The following is a 21051-nucleotide window of genomic DNA, read 5'->3' on the forward strand; positions in this document are numbered from 1 at the left end:
TGGCAAGGAAGAAGAGGGAAAGGAAAAGGGGCAGTAACGGTTAGATGTCGTTTAGATCGAGCATTGGCAAATGAGGAGTGGCACACGCTATTTCCTTGTTCCTATACAGAATATTTAGGGTTGGTGGCATCGGATCATCGTCCAGTGGTGGCTTACATAGAAACTAAAGTTATCAGGAGAAAAGGACAATTTAGGTTTGATAAAAGGACAATTTTGGTTCTCGGGTAACATTTTCATCTTGTAGATATTTAGTTATTTCTCGTATTTGTTTGATTTTGGGTATTTTTGTGTTCTGATTTTTTGGTTTTTCAGATTCTTTAGATCTTTTTGTCCTAAATACTCGAACTGAGTTAGACTCATTACGTAACCAAATTACATCATAAATTTTATAAATACTTGAATCATTGACTCAAACTGACCTGGAACTAAAAAGAACTGATATGAACAAAAAATTGAAATACCTAGTTATATATAAATGCCCAAGACCCAAAGAACTTGTACCTCAAAGAAACCGATTTATATTTGATCTGAAGACCCAAATGCCCAAATCTAACCTTTCATTATATTTTGTGCATTTTATAAAAATTACATTTGTTCAGTTGGTGAAACTTAAGATTTATTTGAGAAGTTTTTGGCTAATTTAATAGTATAGATTTGTAGGTTTTTTGTTGAGCAGTAAAAAAAAGATTTGTTGGGTTTTTGATAATTTTAAACTTATCTTAAATACTAAATTGTTTTTTTATCAATATAATAAAATTTACATAATATATAATTTTTAAACTTATCTTAATTATGAAGTTAATGAGACATATTTAGAGAAGAATATAATAAAGTGTACATATATTATATTTTCGTGAACCAAATTTATGTGATCGTATATATATGATATATCTTTTCGTTTTCAATATTATTAATTAATGAAAAGGTCCGAACAACATTTTTAAGTAATTTATTAAAACTTGTCCGTTTTAGTAGTATTCATTTCTGCTTAAGTGCTTGAGTTAAGCCCATATATATTTGAGTTGGGTTGTGTCACGAGAGGATAAATTCGTAACTTACATCGGGGCGCAAATATAAGCCCATTAGGTTTCAACCTCAGCTTCTTCAAAAACCCTAAAATCTCATTTTCACTTCACTGCGCCTCCCACACTCAACAAAACAAGAGCCGAAACCACAAACTCTAACAACCATGCCGCCCAAGTTGGACCCGAGCCAGATCGTCGACGTCTACGTCCGCGTGACCGGAGGAGAAGTCGGAGCCGCCAGTTCCCTCGCCCCCAAGATCGGTCCCCTCGGTCTCGCCCCAAAGAAGATCGGAGAAGACATCGCCAAGGAGACAGCCAAAGAGTGAAAGGACTCCGCGTCACCGTCAAGCTCACCGTTCAGAACCGTCAGGCGAAAGTCACGGTGGTTCCGTCCGCCGCTGCTCTCGTCATCAAGGCCTTGAAGAGCCGGAGAGAGACAGGAAGAAGGTGAGAGAACATCAAGCACAATGGCAACATTTCGTTTGATGACGTGATCGAGATCGCTAGGATCATGAGGCCTAGGTCGATTGCGAAGGAGCTGAGCGGGACTGTGAGGGAGATTCTGGGGACGTGTGTCTCTGTTGGGTGCACTGTTGATGGGAAGGACCCCAAGGATCTTCAGCAGGAGATTCAAGAGGGTGAGATTGAGATCCCTGAGAACTAATGAATCAAAAGAAAAGAAATTATCTTTTTAGTTTTGGGTTGTTGTTTCGTTTTGTTATCTCTGTTTAAGAATATTTTGTGGTTTTGATTATGAGAATTTGAGATTGCGTTTGATGTTCTATGCTATTGGTATCTACAAAGTTTTGAGCTTTGATCTGTTTTGGTTTTGATCATTATTTTTTGCTTATTGGATGGTAGAAAGTGGGCATTTTCAGGCTTTTTTATTTGATTTCTAGACTGGTTCTTGTTTACCGCATAGGTATTAGTGCTAAGCTTTCGACACTGGTTCTTGTTCATCCTAACTCTTCGCTCTTCATGTTGATTATCACCTAAGGAAGCAACATGATGAGACTGATCCAAACCGAAACTATCTTCACCATGTCTCCTGAACACAATCAAAACCTGCTCACCTAAGGAAGCACATGAACAACACTCGAGTTCTTGAGCAGAGAAGAAACAGGCGAGGACGGATCTAACCAACCCGTTAGAGTCAGACCCAACAAGCATAGCTCCGGTTCCACCGGGCTAAGCACACGCTCGATTTCGTAAACAAGTGAAGCAGGGACTAAAACCGTCTCAAGATCCATAGAAAAGACAAACCCGAAAGAAGCATCATCATAACGTAGCTCACTAGTGAACTTCCTGTGCTTGAAAGCAAAAACAGGCGGCGCGTGGCTCACGCGAGCATCAGAGATCCCTTGTAGGTTCATAGCGAGAAGAGCTGAAACCGAACTCCGGCCAATACAGAGAGCTCTCGCGTCGTTACTCAGCAAGTTCAAACCTTTAAGCTCGGCGACGACTTGAGTAGTCAAGTCGATGTTCGTCTTACACTTGTCCGACTCTATAAAGCTCCAAACTGGCTTAAGGAAGGTGTTGGAGAGGAAGCCGTTGCCGGAGAAGAGGAACGGACCGAGGAACGCGAAGTTCACCGCGCAATCATCGACCTTACGCGGGCGGTGGTGGAGGTGAGTCTCTCCTTGGTATGCTCCGTTGAGGTTTCGTATGATGGATACGACGGAGAAAGCGAAAACGATCACGAGAGCGCGTAGGATCACGCGCCTACGGAAGGAGGTGGGCGTTAGTTTCAGCTCAACGCCCATGGCGAGGAAGAAGAAGAGAAGAGGAATCCAAAAGTTAAAACAAGAATCGGATCTTTTACTCAGAAAGAGAGATTCAATGGAAGTAGAGAGATTCAGTTTAGGAAGAAGGATTTAGCGAGTGCAAAACCTGGAGGAGGTATGGTTTCCACCCACGAGGATCACTATTGTGTTTTGTAAACATAACCACACCCTTCTCGGTTCTCTTCTCTGCATCTCATCCATTTTTTTTTTCTGTTTCACCCAACCATCAGAGATCTAATCTTACATGGTACGTGTATGATCCACTTCGATGATGATTTTCTTCTCTTATTTCTAAGCGAGATTTGGGAATTAGGGTTTTGAGATTGGGAATCTGAAGAGTGAGATAAGGCAACGAGAGATCTGTGATTCTCTCGGAAGCAAAGAGATGAAGTAATAAAGTGACTACTGCGAAGAAGAGAGAGTGTGTGTGTGATGACGTTATCATGCCACGTGGTTCGCGTGAAGCCCTTCGATGTGTAACTGAATGTTATGGCATTATTAATATGCACAACTCCCGATGGACTGATAATTCAGATAAGAAAGAGATTACGTCAAAATAAATGTTTATTGGCGATAATTCTGAAGAAATGGTATAAACTTTTTTTTTTTATATATATATATATATACTTCCATTAGTCTCGAGTTTATTCTTCTCTAATTTATTAGTTAAAAAATCACGAAGTAGCGGTTTCAATCTAAGTAAACCAATTCGATTCGGAACCTAATCGATCAAACCGATCCGGGTGGACCAAGCCTTACAGTTTTTTCACATGTCTGTCTTAATAATACTAATTAGGGTGGCTTATTTAATAGGTGGTGTGGCTTATAGTTCGGAGAGAGTGATCCAATCCACCGACACTCGAGATATCGACGTAACGATTCTGTGAATTGGGAGCAATAATTATCGGCGGAGAATCGAAAAAAGAATATTTCTTGCAATTATTGTATTTTGTTACAGCTGTCTTGAATCTTGAGTGGTACCTAGACATCACAAGCTTAAGCTAAAGCTGAATAGAGAGAGCAACAGCAACAAAAAAAAACATTATTATTGCATTTGCAACTAATCTCGGGTGATCCTTTTAGAATCTGTAAGTAAACTCATTTTAACCACTCACATGTGTGGTGGACAGTAATAAGGTTTTCAAATACCCTTACGTACGTATCTATACATAGTTCCTGACACTTTGAGAGTTGAGACTAGGAACTAATTGTTATTAGGACTGAACACGGATCAGATAACTAACCGGAAGAGAGCAATAATACTCCTATTATGGCAACTAATTCTTGAGTGATCTTAAAATCTTTAATAAGAACACCCATTTTAACCACACACGTGTGTGGAGTAATAAGGTTTTCAAACACCTTTACACATCTATACATAGTTACTGACACTCCTCTCAGAGATGAGACTAGGATCCGAAAAAAATAATAGATGATGTCTTATGGTAATTATCAAACAAGTACTAGTGTCAATTATGTTTTTTTTTTTTTTTTTTTTGCAAAAATAGTGTCAATTATGTTGTCACATCAAATATGATCAAGAAAGGAGTGTGTATGATTAAGGGAAGAGACAAAGCAATGAATATTCCAAAAATCGGTGGGCTAGTGAGAGTCTTCCCTAGACTTATCTCTTGTCGGTCGTGTCACTGGTTCTCTTTTTCCTTTTCCACGATTGTGGCTATTACTGAACTCCAATCCCGTTTACTCGAATTGTTGAAAAAGTCTCGTGTCAAGAGGCAAGGTGAAGAATAAATAAAATATAAGAAAATAATGATAGATTTGAAGTTTTTTTCCTACAAATATAGTTAGGAAATATGAACTAGAAATGACTTCAGTAATTAATGAAAAACAAATGTCTTCAGTACTTAATAATTTATAGAAACAAACAAAGGCCACAAATGTTTTGGATGCATGAACACTATCTGCAGAGGCATCGTTTAGTGTATGTCTGCAAAGTGAAAACTGCAGGAAAATAGAGAGTGTCTTCATCTGAAGCACCAAAGTGTTTCATTATTAGCTTATGGAAGTCTTTTTGGGCATAAACTCTTTAAAAACCAAACACTTTCTTATAATTACATCAGAAAATTCTCTTTAGTCTCTCACCCAATCTTCTTCTCTATCGCCCACAAGTTTGTCAGAGCCTCCAATATACAGTCAGATTTCAGATTTTGATCTCTCTAAGAAAAACACCCAGCAGAGATTTTTATTCACATGGCTTTTCTTTCCACTTTAGATTGGAGAGAACACATGACTATATAATAGGACCTGATTTTCAGACGGTATGATCTCTGTTATGACTTTAAACTAGAACCACCGATCTTGCTGCTCAGTGAACCTTTGTTGTCTTTGGGGAAGCTTGTGCTCAAGAGAGATATTGCAGGATTTGCTTCTGAGCTGTTGGCTTGGGTTTCTGAGGCACTAGGCCTTGTCCAGATCTTTAAATGCCCTTCTCGGCAAGCCGTTACCACAGATTCTTGTGTGAACATCAAGCCGGAGAGGGGCTCGGTGTGAACACGGTGAGCTATGACCGGTGAGAGCTTTGGAACATCACGCTTGCAAGGAGCGGGTTGAAGAGTTCCCACTGGTATGACATTGTCCCAGTGAGCCGATTGGCTTCCCGTGCTGTAAGTGGGAGATCCTCCTGGAGGTCGCCTAAGTGGTACCACGATCTCGTCCATTTCCAGGTCCCAGAGAAGTATCTGTGTGTCCTGCGGATTCAGTAGAGGAAAGCATCAAAGTGTGTGAGAGCATAGACTTTGGTAAACATATACTACCTCCGTTCCACAAATATAGATTTTCCAGTGTTTCTACATATCAAATCACTATAATAAATGTATTTTTTCTGTAATTTTCAGTTTTCAATAACTTTTAACCAATAGTAATTCAATAAAGTAAACTATTTTTTCATTAAAAATATACAAAAAATCTATCTTTGTGAAACAATTTTTTTCTAAAACAATTATCTTAACGGATAGGAGGGAGTATATGCAAAGGAGCATGGAGACAAACCTGACCAACTGATCCAAACCGGTACATGATATGCTCTCCTGACCCATCCGTATTTGGTGACGACCAATAGGAATCAAACGCTACTCCACTCACCTGAGGCCAAGCATTCCAACATGAGCCAACTGAAAACTTCGTGTTAGAAAAAAAAAATCACCGTACTAAAACAAAAAAACCTTACCCACGAGTTATGCCCCTCACCCCACGCCACGACCTTCCGATCATCCATACTCCACACTTGAACCAAGTCATCTTCACCTCCGGTCAAAATGTACTTTCCATCCATACTGTTCATATAGTCACGTTGTCAATGACCAAGACCTAATATTTTCACTACAATGCCATCTAAAAGAATTTTTTTTTTTTTTTGCCAAATAGTTATATTCAGTCACCTCCACGAACAGCACAGCAGAGCACCGTAATAACTTTTTCCACCACATATTAGCTTCTGCGTTGAGAAGTCAAAAATGCGAAGATAACCTATCATTGGTAAGAGATCAATTAGGAAACAAATAGAGAAAGAAGAAGAGCTACACAACGGAATAGAGAAGTCTTACCATCTCTTCCAACAGTAGCCAAGTGTGAACCATCATTTGAGAATGCAATGCTGTTGATTGAACCTTGACAGATATGCCATCTCGCAACAGGATTACTCTGTATGAATACTCACCGAAATGAATAAAGGTACAGCCATATATACTCAAGAATAGCAAAGAAAGAATAAAATTGATAAGACCACTAGCAACTGATGAATACTATCAGAGGATAGACATGTACCATACGCTCAAGTACCTTGCTATTTTTTGCTTTGTCAACTGAAAATTGTGTAGGATCTCTTATAGCAGGAAATGTCGAGTCAGTGGCACTATCTTTGTTCTATAAGTTATATTACTCAGGATCAAGAATAAGACAAGATCATGCAAATAAAAAAAAATAAAAAAATAAAAAGGTTTTCTGATATATGAGCTTGCCTTCTCATACACGTACAAATTGCCATCGGCATGAGCAACGACAAATGCTCCATCGCCTCCAGGCACCCAAGCAATACTTGTACAACGACTGGTGACACAGCAACACATTTTATTTTCATCTTAGAGAGGAAATGACACCAAAATGTAATAAGTTCCAGATATCAACTAAAACCGTTAACCTCAGAGACTACATCCTGTTGTATTTTGACTAATCTACTGTCAAGAGTTTCCCAGGGCATACATCCATAACAACTAAACAAAATGATATGTCTAAACTTGTTTCATTGTCTATTTATGTTTCTTCTTAACGAACTAAAAGTCTAAAACCGTTATCCTCTGAGATTACATCCTGTCTCTAATAATTCGACTAAGCTATTGTTACTGAAAATTGCCTAGAGCATACACTGATTACAGCAACACAAGATAAATCGCCTTAGCTTACTCATTGAAAAACACACTAGCAGAAATAAAACGAAAAAAAAAACACAAACGTACCCTTCCACAAAACTAATATGAACTGGCTGATTCGATTCATCAGATGTCACTAATAATAGAACATTAAAGAGGTGGTAGTAAAAAAATTGAATTACACGCAAAAAGAAAAACTCTTGCCTGTTATTTACAGAGCCGTCCTTATTATAATGCAGGGCTCCAACTAGCTTCTTAGAGACATCCTGTAACTGCTGTCTCAGCGATACAGTGTACACTACAATAACAAAACTATAAAATCCACGGTACAAAGCATCTAGATCAGGGGTTAAGAGAAAAGCGATCTCACACTTCAACTTACCATCCCCAGAATTGAGCCCAATAAGTAAATCATGTCCATCCTTAGCATCCGGATCAAAAGCATGGCACATAGGGTTTGAATTGCTGAAATGAATAGACTTTACTGGATCCTACATCACCAAAAAAAATCCATATCAATTACAAGTTACAACCAAGTCTTGAAAAAAACAAGGATGAGCAGTAATTTACCTTGTCTTGTGAGTTCAAGTCACAGATAAAAATAGCATCACCCACATTGAAGACCAAGTAAGTTCCTTTCCCATCAAAGTTAGTATTCGTCAACGACGTGCCAGAATTAGAAGCAGCAAAGGACCCACTAATCCTTGAACTAGTACTCGCATTTTTGCCACTTCCATTACCTCCAACAAAACTAAGCGCACGGTTTCCATTTCCAGTGCCTAGCAATCTCGCTGTTGCTGAACGGAACCCGCTACTGGCACTGTAACCCGACGAAGTACCGGTCGGAGTGGAAGGAGCCGCTCTTTCCTTAAGCTGAGCTAGAGTTACCTGACAACGCAAAATGGATCTCTCATTGCAATGCTAGTGAAACCCCATTGATCAAGTTACAACCTTTAAGCATTGCAACCTTAAGCACAATCTAAAGGAAACTCTCATTTGCTAAAATCTAAAGGAAAGCAATACTAGTGAAACCCATTAAGCAAGTTAAAACCTTTAAGCATAATCTTAAGGAGCCAAGCAAAAGGAAACTCTCATTTGCTATAAGCTAAAGGAAAGCAATGCTAGTGAAACCCTATTGACCAAGTTACAACCTTTAAAGCATTGCAATTCAAATCTCACTATCAAACCGATTGATTCTCTCAAATTTGCAATTGGGCAAGTCAGGAATCAAAAACCCAAATCGCATTCCAATCGAAGTATAAAAAAAACCAAATCTTTTCACCTGAGTAACGGTTTTGCCATGAGCGTAGTGAAGGAGGCTGGAAGAATGAGTCTTCTCGTAGTGGAGCTTGTACTTGCCTTCAGGCGTCTTGAAATAAGTCTTAATCCCCGGCGACTGAGGATTCGCGGCAGGTGAAGAGGAGGAAGGTGATAAGTTGGCTGTCCCATTAGCATTCGTGGAGAAGAGGAACAGGTCCAACAAGGTGAAGTTAAGTGGCTAAGACCATCCAATGGTTCACTCTATTTTTTACTCTAAAATAGAATGACTCTATAATAGAGTTGTGATATATTCCAATGGTACTCTATTTTATAGTGAAAAATAGAGTGATGAACAAACAAAAAACAACTTACTCTATATATAGAGTAAACCCATTTTTTACTCTATTATAGAGTGGAAAATAGAGTACCATTGGAGCATTTTTACTCTAAACTCTATTTTAGAGTGAAAAATAGATTGGGGTTGGAGATGCCCTAAGGGAAATAGAAGATGAAGTGTGGGTAAACCTCTTGGTGAGAAAGAGGGTTTTATATTAAAATGAGTTTATAGTACGTTGTCGTTTTAAATAAGTTGTATTGCTACTTAAAGGGCGTTATCCCTAAGTTTATGGTATCAAAATATTTATCAACAAATCTTATACTCTCAGCCCCCATTCTCTCTATCTCTCTCCCCTTTCTAACCCATTTAAGATAAACCCTAATCAGGGCTTATCATTGGTATCAGAGCCACAAAATGCCACCAAAGCAAGATTCTAACGCAGATCGGATGACTGCGATTGAGGGTCAGCTTGGCGGACTCGCGAGCATCATCGAGGAGATGCGAGCGGAGATGAAAGCAAACAACCTTCGAGCCCTGGAGAACGAGAAACGCGCGGAGGAGAGACACCGTCAATCCCTGGAGGAGAAACCGATGGGTGTTACGATCGCTGCGGTAACGAACCTGGAAAACCCTAGATCTGTTAAGGAAGGTGCAGGGGATGCACAACGTTCGTTGGAAGAAGGTCGTCAGCCACAGGAGAAAGGTCTGCAGATGCGAAGTGAGAAGGGAATCCTAACCCTTCCGGAGAACGCTGTTCCGTTAAGAGCAGCGGAGATTTCCAAGACACCGTTCACCGCGGGGTCTTCTGGTTACTCAGTGTCGCAGAAGAGTTCACCACCTCAGAAGAAGTTTGAGTTACCTGATTTTGAAGGGAAAAACCCTGATGATTGGATTTTTAGGGTGGATAAGTGCTTCTCAGTGAACCAAACGGAGGAAGAGGAGAAACTTACTCAGGCAATGGCGAGTATGGTGGGGTGTGCAGTGACATGGTTGAGGATGATTCAGGATCGGGATGAGCTATTGGATTGGAGGGATTTTAAAATGAAACTAAGAAGGAGGTTCAAACCCTCCCGGGGAGGAACCATTCTTAGTCAAATGCTGCGACTACGTCAGACGGGGACCATATCTGAGTACCGTGAGCAGTTTGAAGAATTATCGGCAGAAGTTCCACACGTTCCTAACGATGTGTTGGAAGAGATTTTCTTACATGGTATGAAGAGAAGCTTGAGGGAGCAAGTTGTGAGGTTGAGGCCAATGGGTATGGATGAGATAGTGGATACAGCAAAGATCATTGAGGAGCAAGAAAATGATCGACATGCGTATCATTCTCGACCATTCCAGCGAACTAACTCAGCCCCAGCGCTTAACTCCAACCAGAGAAGCTCGAGTGTATCTCCATCTAAGCCGGGGGAAACCACTCCTGCAAGGAGGTCATTGGATGCACAACGAGATGGTAAAGGAGGTGATCAGAGAAGGGCAGTGCATAACCCGTGTAGGCAATGTGGAGAGCGGTACTTTGCAGGACACAGATGCAAAACATTTCAAAAATATAAATGTTTGGAGGTTGAAGAGGAGTCAGAAAGAGACGAGGAAGATGAGGATGAACTAGGAGAGGAACATGAAACCAACAATAAGCAAGAGCTACAGGTTCTCTCTTTACAATCCATGGTTGGCCTCACAACAAAGAGAACCATGAGGATTAGAGGAAACGTTGGAGGAGAGGAGGTAGTAGTTCTGATTGATTCTGGAGCCTCTTGCAGTTTCATAGCCACGAGGTTAGTAGAGAAGCTCGGCCTACCTGTAGTGCCTACCCCGGAGTTTGGCGTGGCCATTGGAGATGGTCGAGTTATCACTGGAAAAGGGAAGTGTGTAGATCTTAAGTTGGTCGCTCAGGGAATTGAGATACAAGGTGAATTCTTGCTGTTTGAGTTGGGAGATACAGACATGGTGCTGGGCTATACGTGGTTGGCATCGCTGGGAGAAACAAGAATAAACTGGGGTCTGCATATCTTACGGTTCCAAGTTGACAATGAGTGGGTAACGCTGGCCAGTGACCCTTCACTCGTGCGGGCTCAGGTGTCACTCAAGTCCATGGAGAAGTTGTGTGGAAGCGAAGGAGATGTTTACTTGTTGGAATTGCAGGAGCTGTTTGAGAATGTCGGCGAGCAAGAGCGGTTGGTAAAGCCGAGTCATAACATTCAAAGGCAGATCCGACAATTCAAGGAGGTGTTCAACATGCCTTCAGGGCTGCCGCCCAAGAGGTCAAGGGAGCATGCCATTACATTGCACGAAGGAACATCTCCTATCAACATAAGACCTTACCGATATTCTCATATTCAGAAGAACGAGATCGAGAAGCTGGTACAGGAGATGTTACAAGCCGGGATTATAAAGCCTAGTATCAGTCCCTTCTCGAGCCCGGTATTGTTAGTCAAGAAGAAGGATGGTGGTCTACGTTTCTGCGTTGACTACAGGGCAGTGAATAAGAGTACCATACCGGATCGTTACCCCATTCCAGTGATTGAAGAGTTGCTCGATGAGTTGGAGGGAGCAGCAATTTTCTCTAAACTCGATCTCAAATCCGGTTACCATCAGATAAGGGTTAAGGCTGGTGACGTAGGAAAGACGGCTTTTAAAACGCACGAGGGACATTACGAGTTTCTAGTGATGCCTTTTGGGCTCACTAATGCCCCCGCGACGTTTCAGTCTGTGATGAATGACATCTTCAAGCCTTACTTGAGAAAGTTTGTGTTAGTCTTTTTCGACGACATACTGGTGTATAGTAGAGATGAGAAGGAGCACCAGGAGCACTTGAAGATAGTGTTACAAGTGTTGAAGGATCACCGTTTTTACGCGAACGAGAAGAAATGTGCTTTCGGGCAGAGAAGGATCGCATATTTGGGTCACGTGATCACCAAAGAGGGGGTTTCAGCAGATCCAGAAAAGGTCGAAGCAATGAAAAAATGGCCACCGCCTAGGAACGTAACAGCCTTGAGGGGGTTCTTGGGGCTTACTGGCTACTACAGGAAGTTCGTTTTAAGTTATGGAAGGATAGCTCGACCTATGACTGAGCTTTTAAAGAAGGATGGGTTCTGCTGGACTCCGAGAGCTATGCAAGCGTTTAACAGACTGAAGGAAGCTATGAGTGACTTACCAGTATTAAGGCTGCCAGACTTCTCCAAGCCTTTCGTAGTTGAGACTGACGCTTCAGGTAGTGGGATCGGGGCAGTGTTATCTCAAGAGAACAGACCGGTGGCTTATATTAGTAAGGGATTTTCGAGCAAGGGCAGAGTAAAGTCGGTATATGAAAGGGAGCTTTTGGCTATCGTCTTCGCTGTGACCAAGTGGAGGCATTATCTTACGGGTCATCAGTTCACAATAAGAATGGATCAAAAGAGTTTGAGGCACCTGTTGGATCAGAAGGCAGTATCAGTAGAACAGCAAAAGTGGGCTTCTAAGCTGCTTGGTCTTAACTACACTATTGAGTATAGACCAGGTAAGGAGAATAGAGTGGCGGATGCCTTATCTCGTAGAGTGGAAGCGACTGACGACGCGGCTGAACTTAAGGAGTTCCAGTTGACAGCTCCGTTGTCTATCGACATGGATGAGTTAGCAATTCAAGCAGAGAAAGATGAGTTGATGCAGGAAATCATTACCGGAGTGAAAAGAGGAGAGAAGGAGTATGAGGGTTACAGCATAGAGAATGGATTTTTGTTTAAGGATAGGAGATTGGTGATTCCAGCTAACTCACCCTTTATTCCAGCATTGATGAGTCAGTTCCATGACAGTGCAGTAGGTGGGCATGAAGGGGTGCTGAAGACGTTTAAAAGAATGGCGAGAGAAGTGTACTGGAAGAGAATGAGAAGCGACATCACAGAGTTCATCAAATCGTGTGAGGTCTGTCAGAGAAACAAATATTCAACACTTTCACCAGCAGGCTTGCTGTCCCCACTACCCATTCCCGAGCAAGTATGGGCTGATATCAGCTTAGATTTTGTAGAAGGGTTGCCAGTATCAAAAGGGTTTGACGTGATCTTGGTCGTGGTTGACAGATTGACCAAGTATGCACATTTTATTCCCTTGAAGCACCCTTTCACTGCGAAGTCTGTAGCTGAGGTTTTTATCAGAGAAGTGATTAAGCTACACGGCTTCCCGGAGACGATGGTATCAGATAGAGACAGAGTATTTTTGAGTAACTTTTGGGCAGCGTTGTTTGAAAGTCAAGGTACAGCTCTGCATAAGAGTACTGCTTATCACCCGCAATCGGATGGTCAGACGGAGGTAGTCAACCGGTGTCTAGAAGCTTATCTGAGGTGTTTCGCAGGAAGAAAACCTTCAGCGTGGAGTCAGTGGCTACCGTGGGCTGAATATTGGTACAACACCTCTCACCATTCATCTTCTAACACCACGCCATTCCGTGCTCTTTACGGGAGAGACCCACCGAAGTTGTTGAGGTTTGGAGATGTGCCTACAGCTAACGCAGAGGTAGAAGGAATGTTACAGAATCGTGATGCTCTGCTTCAAGAACTTCGAGACAATCTTGCTACGGCTCAGGCTAGGATGCAGGTATCTGCGAATAAGAAGCGTCGTGAGGTTGAGTTTGCAGTAGGAGATTGGGTTTATTTGAAGTTGAGACCATACCGACAAACAACAGTGGCCATGAGAAGAGTAGAGAAGTTGGCTCCTCGGTTCTTTGGTCCGTATCTGGTGGAGAAAAGAGTTGGGAAGGTAGCTTATAAACTGGCGCTTCCAGCGCACAGCCAGGTTCACCCTGTCTTTCACGTCTCTCAGTTGAAGCAGGCTGTGGCGCCTCACACTAAGGTTCAGGAGTTACCTTTGGTCCTTTCCTCATCGCTGGAGTGGAATACTGAGCCCGAAGACTTGTTAGAGATCAGGAAATCAGGAGTGGATAAGAAGGCTGAGGTGCTAGTTAAGTGGAAAGGACTACCTGATTTTGAATGTACATGGGAGCCGGTTAAGATGTTGTTGAAGCAGTTTCCGGAATTCCAGCTTGAGGACAAGCTGAGTCTTCTTCGAGGGGGTATTGATAAGTTGGCTGTCCCATTAGCATTCGTGGAGAAGAGGAACAGGTCCAAGAAGGTGAAGTTAAGTGGCTAAGGGAAACAGAAGATAAAGTGTGGGTAAACCTCTTGGTGAGAAAGAGGGTTTTATATTAAAATGAGTTTATAGTACGTTGTCGTTTTAAATAAGTTGTATTGCTACTTAAAGGGCGTTATCCCTAAGTTTATGGTATCAAAATATTTATCAACAAATCTTATACTCTCAGCCCCCATTCTCTCTATCTCTCTCCCCTTTCTAACCCATTTCAGATAAACCCTAATCAGGGCTTATCAGAAGGTGGCGCTGATACCATTCCGTTAGAAGTGTTCATCATCTTTCTTCTTCTTCTTCTTATTCTCTAATCGTCTACCCAATAGCATCTGATCAGAAGAAAAAAAACAAATCCCTTGTTTCTTTCTCTCTTCGTCGTGGAGATAGTGGAAGAATCAAAAACTTGTATCCGTTTTATCGAATCAACTGCTTATTACCGAATCAAACTTTTATGATCAAAGCTTTTGACTCTCAAAGCAATTAAGAAGTCTGGAGATGAGATAAGATTGATCCGACTTCATAGACTACTTTAGGCCCAGTTAAAGCCCTTATACTGATGAAACTGAGGCCTGAAATTTAGTATTGACAAGATGTTCATGGATTATCCCTAGCATTCAATTATTATTTTTTTTAATTGTGGTTCGGTTTGGATGGGTGATCACTGTTTTTTTTTATTTGTTGACTTGGTTCCAGTTTCGTTTGGTAACTTTGCTTGCATGAGTTTGGGTTCAGTTTCGGTATGAATTAAGCTCATGTTCTATTCAGTTTGGTTCTGAAAATAGGGTTCGGTTTGACCGGTATTAAAAATGTTTCTATCGTTCAGATTACAGTAAAGTTTTATACTGTTTCAGTTTATGAGATTTTCACTTTTATTTTGATTCATGTCGTTTTTTTTTACCTAATCAATGGGATGAAAACTGTACAACTTTATTAAAAGAAAAAGAGTAATTAAATTCCTGATTCCCAAAAAGTTTGTGATTCTTTTTTTGTGCATGCTTTAGCTTCAATATCAACGACCACGGCCAAAAGAAACATGAGGGATACAACCATGACAGTTACTTCTCGTTATTTGTTAGAGGTGAAAAACAAAAGCTGATTTTCCCATCATAGTATAAAGTTAATTTGATTCATGTCGTTTTTCCCACCTAACCAATGGGATGAAAACGGTATCGAATGAGTTTGTGATACCTTTTTCATGCATGTTTTAGCTTCAATCAACGACCACGACCAAAAAGAAACCTGAGTGATATACGACCATGACCGTTACTTCTAGTTATACGTGAAAAAGCCTCTTTTTCCTATCGTAACATAAAGTTTCATTGCATTTTTGCTGGATAGAAATTTATTTCAGAGAAAAGGATATTATAGCCGTTGGGAAAAGCCACGTGGCGTTATAAGTCAATCCACTTGTCTGCTTCATTGGTTGTCTTCTTTGGATTCTCTTTTGAGTGTCACTTCTTCCCAAATTAATATTCCTTTGTCTCATCCTCTTCTTTACTTTACTCCAAGCAAAGTATTGCCCCAATACACCACCCGTGACTTTCATCAATTCCATCTCTCTCTCTCCTTCTAACCTCAATCTCTTTCTTCTACTTCAATGGCTCTTCTCTGAAACATTTCTTTTGTCAAACAGATAATGTCGTTTCTCCCATCTCTCTTCCCAGTTTCACTATTGCTCTGCTTCTTCTGCTCTTTAAATGAAGCTACGACAGAGTTCGACTTCTCCACGCTCGCCATCAGCAACCTGAAGCTTCTCGGCGACGCTCGTCTCAGCAACGGAATCGTCAGCCTCACACGTGACCTCTCCGTTCCCAACTCCGGCGCCGGGAAAGTCTTGTACGCAAACCCAATCAGATTCCGACAACCCGGAACTCATTCTCCGACAAGTTTCTCCACCTTTTTCTCCTTCTCCATCACAAACATCAACCCTTCTTCAATCGGCGGCGGTCTCGCCTTCGTTATCGCCCCAGACGGAAACACAATCGGCGCCGCCGGTGGCTCGCTAGGTCTCGCCGCCCCCGCCGGGTCCAAATTCGTCGCTGTGGAGTTCGACACGTTGATGGACGTCGACTTTAAGGACATTAACAGCAACCACGTCGGATTCGATGTAAACGGCGTCGTTTCGTCTGTTTCTGGAGATCTCGGCACTGTAGACATTGATTTAAAAAGCGGCAACACCGTTAATTCGTGGATCGAATACGACGGGTTGACTCGGGTCTTCAACGTATCCGTCTCTTACTCGAATCTGAAACCAAAGTCTCCTGTTTTGTCTTTCCCTCTCGATCTTGACCGTTACGTGAACGACTTCATGTTCGTTGGTTTCTCCGGGTCTACTCAGGGAAGCACTGAGAGCCACAGCATCGAGTGGTGGAGCTTCAGGTCATCCTTCGGGTCGGGTCCCGGGTCTGGATCCGGATCCGGACCCTCTCCTCCGACTGCTAATTTAGTGAATCCGAAAGCTAATTCGGTTAACTCTCCGCCGCCGATTGCCTCGCAACCGTCTTCCTCCGCCGTTCCGGTCAGCTCTCTTTCGAAAACTCCGTCGTCGTCGTCTTGCCGCAACCACTTGTGTAAAGAGAACCGTGGAGCAATCGCCGGAGTGGTAACCGCCGGAGCTTTCTTCTTAGCGCTATTCGCCGGCGGTTTGTTCTGGGCCTACTCGAGGAAGTTCAAACGCGTGGAGAGGCATGACTCCTTCGCGTCGGAGATCATCAAAGCTCCTAAAGAGTTCAGCTACAAGGAGCTCAAAGCCGCCACGAGGAGCTTCAACGAGAGCCGAAGCATCGGACACGGCGCCTTCGGGGTTGTCTACAGAGGCGTTCTCCCCGAGACGGGAGACGTCGTCGCTGTGAAACGGTGTAGCCACAGCTCGCAAGACAAGAAGAACGAGTTCATGTCGGAGCTATCCATCATCGGAAGCCTCAGACATAGGAACCTTGTCCGGTTACAAGGATGGTGCCACGAGAGAGGTGAGATTCTGTTGGTGTATGACCTTATGCCTAACGGTTCGCTTGATAAGGCTTTGTTTGAGTCACGGTTCCCGTTGCCGTGGGATCACCGGAAGAAGATCTTGCTTGGAGTTGCGTCGGCTCTTGCGTATCTACATAGGGAGTGTGAGAATCAGGTGATACACAGAGACGTGAAGAGCAGTAACATAATGCTAGACGAGAACTTCAACGCTAAGCTAGGAGATTTCGGGTTAGCTAGACAAATCGAACACGATAAATCACCGGAAGCGACGGTCGCCGCCGGGACGATGGGGTACTTAGCGCCGGAGTATCTTTTAACGGGTCGCGCCACGGAGAAGACGGACGTTTTCAGCTACGGGGCGGTGGTTCTTGAAGTGGTTACGGGGAGGAGACCGATCGAGAAGGACTTGAATGTGCAGAGACAAAACGTTGGGGCGAATCCGAATTTGGTAGAATGGGTGTGGGGTTTGTATAAAGAAGGGAAAGTTACGGGTGCGGCGGATTCGAGGCTTGAAGGTAAGTTCGATGAAGGGGAGATGTGGCGGGTTATGGTGGTGGGCTTAGCTTGTTCTCATCCGGACCCGGAGGCTCGGCCCACTATGCGGTCAGTGGTGCAAATGCTGATTGGTGAGGCTGATGTACCGGTTGTGCCTAAGTCGAGACCGACTATGAGTTTTAGCACTTCGCATTTGTTGCTGAGCTTGCAAGATACTTTATCTGATTGCAATACTTTGGCGTTGAATTCTAGTAGGTCTTCGTCATGGTCTGTGCCGGAACATAATGTTATGATTAGAGGTGACGATGACCATATGGTATAGATGGAGATGTATTTTGTGTTGTTTTGATTATTTGATTTGTGTTGTAACATTCAATTCATTTTATGAGTTTATTACGGGTTTAACTTTGTATGACAAAAGTTACGAGTTGAATTGGGAAGTACCTGAAAAGTTAAGTTGTCCAAATAAGAGTTTCACAATGACTGGAAGTAAATGATAAGAAAAAAACGTGTTATTACATTATCTGCGTGTGTTTGTGTCTTAATCTCTTCTGTTCGAAAACGGATCTTCGTTTTCATCAGATCATCCTTCTTTCTCCCTTCTCCACCATTCTTACGTTGCTCTCAGAGATTTCGGATCGTATTCATGGACGGCGAAGATTTTGCCAGAAAGGTATCTTCAATCGTCCCTATACTTGTAGCTTTTGTAGGATTTAACGGCTCCTTTTCTCTATGATCCCAGCAATTAGGTATCTTACGGTTGGTCTGATGATTTGTTCCTTAGGAATTTAGACTAGTTTGTTTAGGATCTGAAGAAACGTGGGTTGCAAGCATTGCAGGACAAACTGTCTGGAATATATGAGTTATTGCAGTTACATGTGACAATGTGTATATGGGTTGCAAGCATTTGGTTTTACTGCGCCTTTATCTTTTGATTCTATGTTTGGTATGATTTATATGCACTCATTGGTTTGACATTCCATAGGCGGCTGCAGAAGCCAGAGGATTGAACCCGGGACTAATCGTTCTGCTTGTTATTGGAGGTCCGCTTGTTTTGTTCCTTGTTGCCAACATCGTGCTCTACGTGCATGCACAGAAGAACCTACCTCCAAAGAAGAAGAAGCCAATTTCTAAAAAGAAGCTCAAGCGGGAGAAGCTGAAGCAAGGAGTCTCGGTGCCTGGAGAATAAAGCCCACCTTAGCTTCACTTATGCCTTGTCTAAAGCTGGATAAAAGGTTTATAATCGCTCATCAAATTTTACCCTTTGTGGGTTTTCTTTTTCTTTTACTTCTTGTTATGAGGATTTGTCTTGAGTTCTGTATGATTTCACTTGGAGGCTAAGTAGAGTTTTTCCTGCACATACGCCTGATTGCAGCTATAGTGGCTCTCTCATCCTCGTTGCAACAGTTTCTCAGCTTCAATCTTATACTATTTGATGTTTGGTTTCCTTGTTGGTCGTCATTAACCTTGCTGTGTAAACTAATTCAGTCTTTGCCAAACTGAATAGCATATGAGAAAAATATTTTTGATGTTTGCGTATGCTACAATAATAAATAGATCAATCAGTAACATTCTCACTAAAAGTATGATGTTATGAATTTGTATATTCAGAGAATCAAGACGCCAGGAGAGTCGACCTTTGTTTATTACTCCTTAAAATATATCAATTCATCACACCATCATGCTCACGATATTCCAATCATTTACTATCAATTATCTATGAGACTTTCATTCCCATATTTTTCATGTAATAAGCCTAGAGCCTCTCCCAGTTTTGTTGTAGAAGTATGAACAAAGAGTTGTGACATTTTAAGAGTCTAGGTCAACAGAGCGTTCTCGAAAACGTAAGAGTCAAGGCTGTCGCATTCCTCGTGGTAAATGTCACTATTTCGCATTTATTACATAAGAGTTCCATTGGAACTTGTAAAACTGCTTCAACTCCACACTGGAAAGTGGAAACCTTAAAATTCACTTGTGCGGTGTGCCTATAGAAAGTATGTCACTTTGTCCCTTAATAAATCGGAGTTTGGTATGACCTTGTTAGTAACATTTATTCTCATTTTGACTTGAACAGGTTAACGTCTGAAACGGAGATTGAGCAATTTATTCATTTTGATATGGTGAGTACAAGATACCTAATCCTGTGCATAGCTCTATTTCTCTTTGCTTAGGATAGAGGACAAGGAATATTGACCCATTATTGTTGCTATGGTGCTTATCAGGGTAATGAAATTGATCTGAGTTCCCTACATAAAATGTCTATGAAATATGCAGAAGCCAAGAAGCGTGCAGTGAAAGGTATGTTACTTCATATGAACTGTTTTATGAGCAGCTTTATGGTATCTCCTTATTTGAAGCATGTGTGAAATGTGTAGTACTACCATATCATGATTCCTTATGTTTATATCTCTTATTTTTTTGTGTAATTTTAAGGTGCAGGAGAAGTAGTGGAGACTGAGGACATAAATCACATAGCTGAAGAGAAAGAGCTGATGTCAGATAGAGTGGAGAAACTGAAAGAGGAATGCGATTTGCAAAAACTTTCATTTTATGAAAAAACCAAGCTTGATGGTCTTGATAGGACACAGAAACTTCTGAAAGATGTTGAAAATGATGAAGATGATGGGTTTGATGAGCTTGATCGCCTACTTTCTTAGAGCTGAGTTAGCCATTGCAATCACCGGTCAAAATTTTATGGATGCCTGCTATTGAAAAGCTCTCTATAGACATGTTGTTTACATGTAATTTTGCTTTGAATCAGACTTTGTAAGTGTTTATATGTTCTGGTTCTGACAATGAATTTTTATATTTGATCAGGTCATATGAGAGTCAGGAAACACAATCTCATAAAATCAAGAAGAGCAAGATGTTGATTAGGAGAAGATATTAGTTAATTTTCTTGTGAAATCACAATGGGATTATGGATGTCAATTAGGGTCAAATGCTTCTGTCCACCAGTCTGCATTTCTGATTCTTCTCCCCCAATGGTTTCAAAGATGATACTTACTAAGTGAAAAAATAGTGTCATATTCTCGAGTAAATGTATTTTGATTATATGGTTTTCCTCCGCTCTATGATTTGATTTGTTGTATTTTTATCTAGTTGAGTAACACAATATCATTGTATACATAAGCTTATTCTGAGCATAGTCAAATGAAACTTTGCTTTATGGTTCCTAAAATTTTAAAATATAATGTACATAGATATAAGTTTCTAAAAATATTTTTTTAAATTATCAAAATTACTTACAAACTGTATATTATGGATTATGTAGATGGTGACACCAAATATATTGTTCTCTTTCTAGTAGATTTGATAAACTCAAAAATACAATCGTTACCTGATGAATGTATTTTCATAAAAAAAAATTGTTCTATTTATTGAAACACCTCATACATTTTTTGTCTGAAGTGTTGTATTTATGGATGATAAATAAAAACAAATAAAACAGAGAGTGAGTTTATGTGGCTGATTTGGAAAAAGTAACACTGATGACTGTATATCTGAGATAATATGGGACCCGGTGAAGGGGGTTGGTGAGACGAGTGGTGTTTGCTGGATCTTCGCGACTGTGGTTGTTGCCTTGGTGGTCCTTTTACCGGGGGGCCCAAGCAGGGATCACCAATGTTTGCAAGTTTAGAGTTTGATTCGTCAACTTTGATGACTTATATTTTGCCGCAGGG

General features: G+C 41.4%; 4 protein-coding genes and 1 non-coding gene across 6 annotated transcripts; 3 read left to right on the forward strand and 2 right to left on the reverse strand.

The window, feature by feature from the left end:
• The first annotated feature begins 1110 nt into the window (after positions 1 to 1110).
• Positions 1111 to 1844, forward strand: LOC103863412 (60S ribosomal protein L12-2). The gene is given in 2 exon segments (XM_009141164.3): positions 1111 to 1346; positions 1349 to 1844. Coding segments are annotated over 2 exon segments (498 nt in total). The 5' UTR covers positions 1111 to 1189; the 3' UTR covers positions 1690 to 1844.
• On the reverse strand, positions 1807 to 3288 carry LOC103863418. Its single transcript, XR_004457580.1, has 2 exons — positions 1941 to 3288; positions 1807 to 1821 (listed from the first exon to the last, which is right to left on the reverse strand). It is a non-coding gene; the product is annotated as an uncharacterized LOC103863418 (transcript).
• A 1363-nt stretch (positions 3289 to 4651) lies between these two features.
• LOC103863431 (dystrophia myotonica WD repeat-containing protein) lies at positions 4652 to 14244 on the reverse strand. 2 transcript variants are annotated; one of them, XM_033290014.1, is made up of 12 exons: positions 14153 to 14244; positions 8477 to 8625; positions 7765 to 8082; positions 7577 to 7685; positions 7399 to 7492; positions 6787 to 6874; positions 6608 to 6691; positions 6373 to 6469; positions 6208 to 6295; positions 5997 to 6102; positions 5819 to 5911; positions 4652 to 5517 (listed from the first exon to the last, which is right to left on the reverse strand). In XM_033290014.1, exons 1-12 carry the CDS (start codon positions 14184 to 14186, stop codon positions 5101 to 5103), a joined length of 1677 nt encoding a protein of 558 aa, XP_033145905.1. In that variant the 5' UTR covers positions 14187 to 14244; the 3' UTR covers positions 4652 to 5100. The 2 variants fall into 2 exon arrangements, with proteins under 2 accessions (XP_033145905.1, XP_033145904.1); XM_033290013.1 differs by having other exon boundaries at positions 5819 to 5906; positions 5992 to 6102.
• A 1233-nt stretch (positions 14245 to 15477) lies between these two features.
• On the forward strand, positions 15478 to 17803 carry LOC103863419 (L-type lectin-domain containing receptor kinase VIII.1). Its single transcript, XM_009141172.3, has one exon. The coding sequence runs from the start codon at positions 15540 to 15542 to the stop codon at positions 17688 to 17690; it is 2151 nt and encodes a 716-aa protein (XP_009139420.2). The 5' UTR covers positions 15478 to 15539; the 3' UTR covers positions 17691 to 17803.
• Positions 17804 to 17843: 40 nt separating this feature from the next.
• Positions 17844 to 19921, forward strand: LOC103863420 (DNA-binding protein S1FA1-like). The gene is made up of 2 exons (XM_009141173.3): positions 17844 to 18041; positions 18354 to 19921. The coding sequence occupies exons 1-2, from the start codon at positions 17862 to 17864 to the stop codon at positions 18555 to 18557; spliced, it is 384 nt and encodes a 127-aa protein (XP_009139421.1). The 5' UTR covers positions 17844 to 17861; the 3' UTR covers positions 18558 to 19921.
• The last annotated feature ends 1130 nt before the right edge of the window (positions 19922 to 21051 follow it).

Source organism: Brassica rapa, chromosome A04 (assembly GCF_000309985.2).
Source record: "Brassica rapa cultivar Chiifu-401-42 chromosome A04, CAAS_Brap_v3.01, whole genome shotgun sequence".
Taxonomy (NCBI): Eukaryota; Viridiplantae; Streptophyta; class Magnoliopsida; order Brassicales; family Brassicaceae; genus Brassica; species Brassica rapa.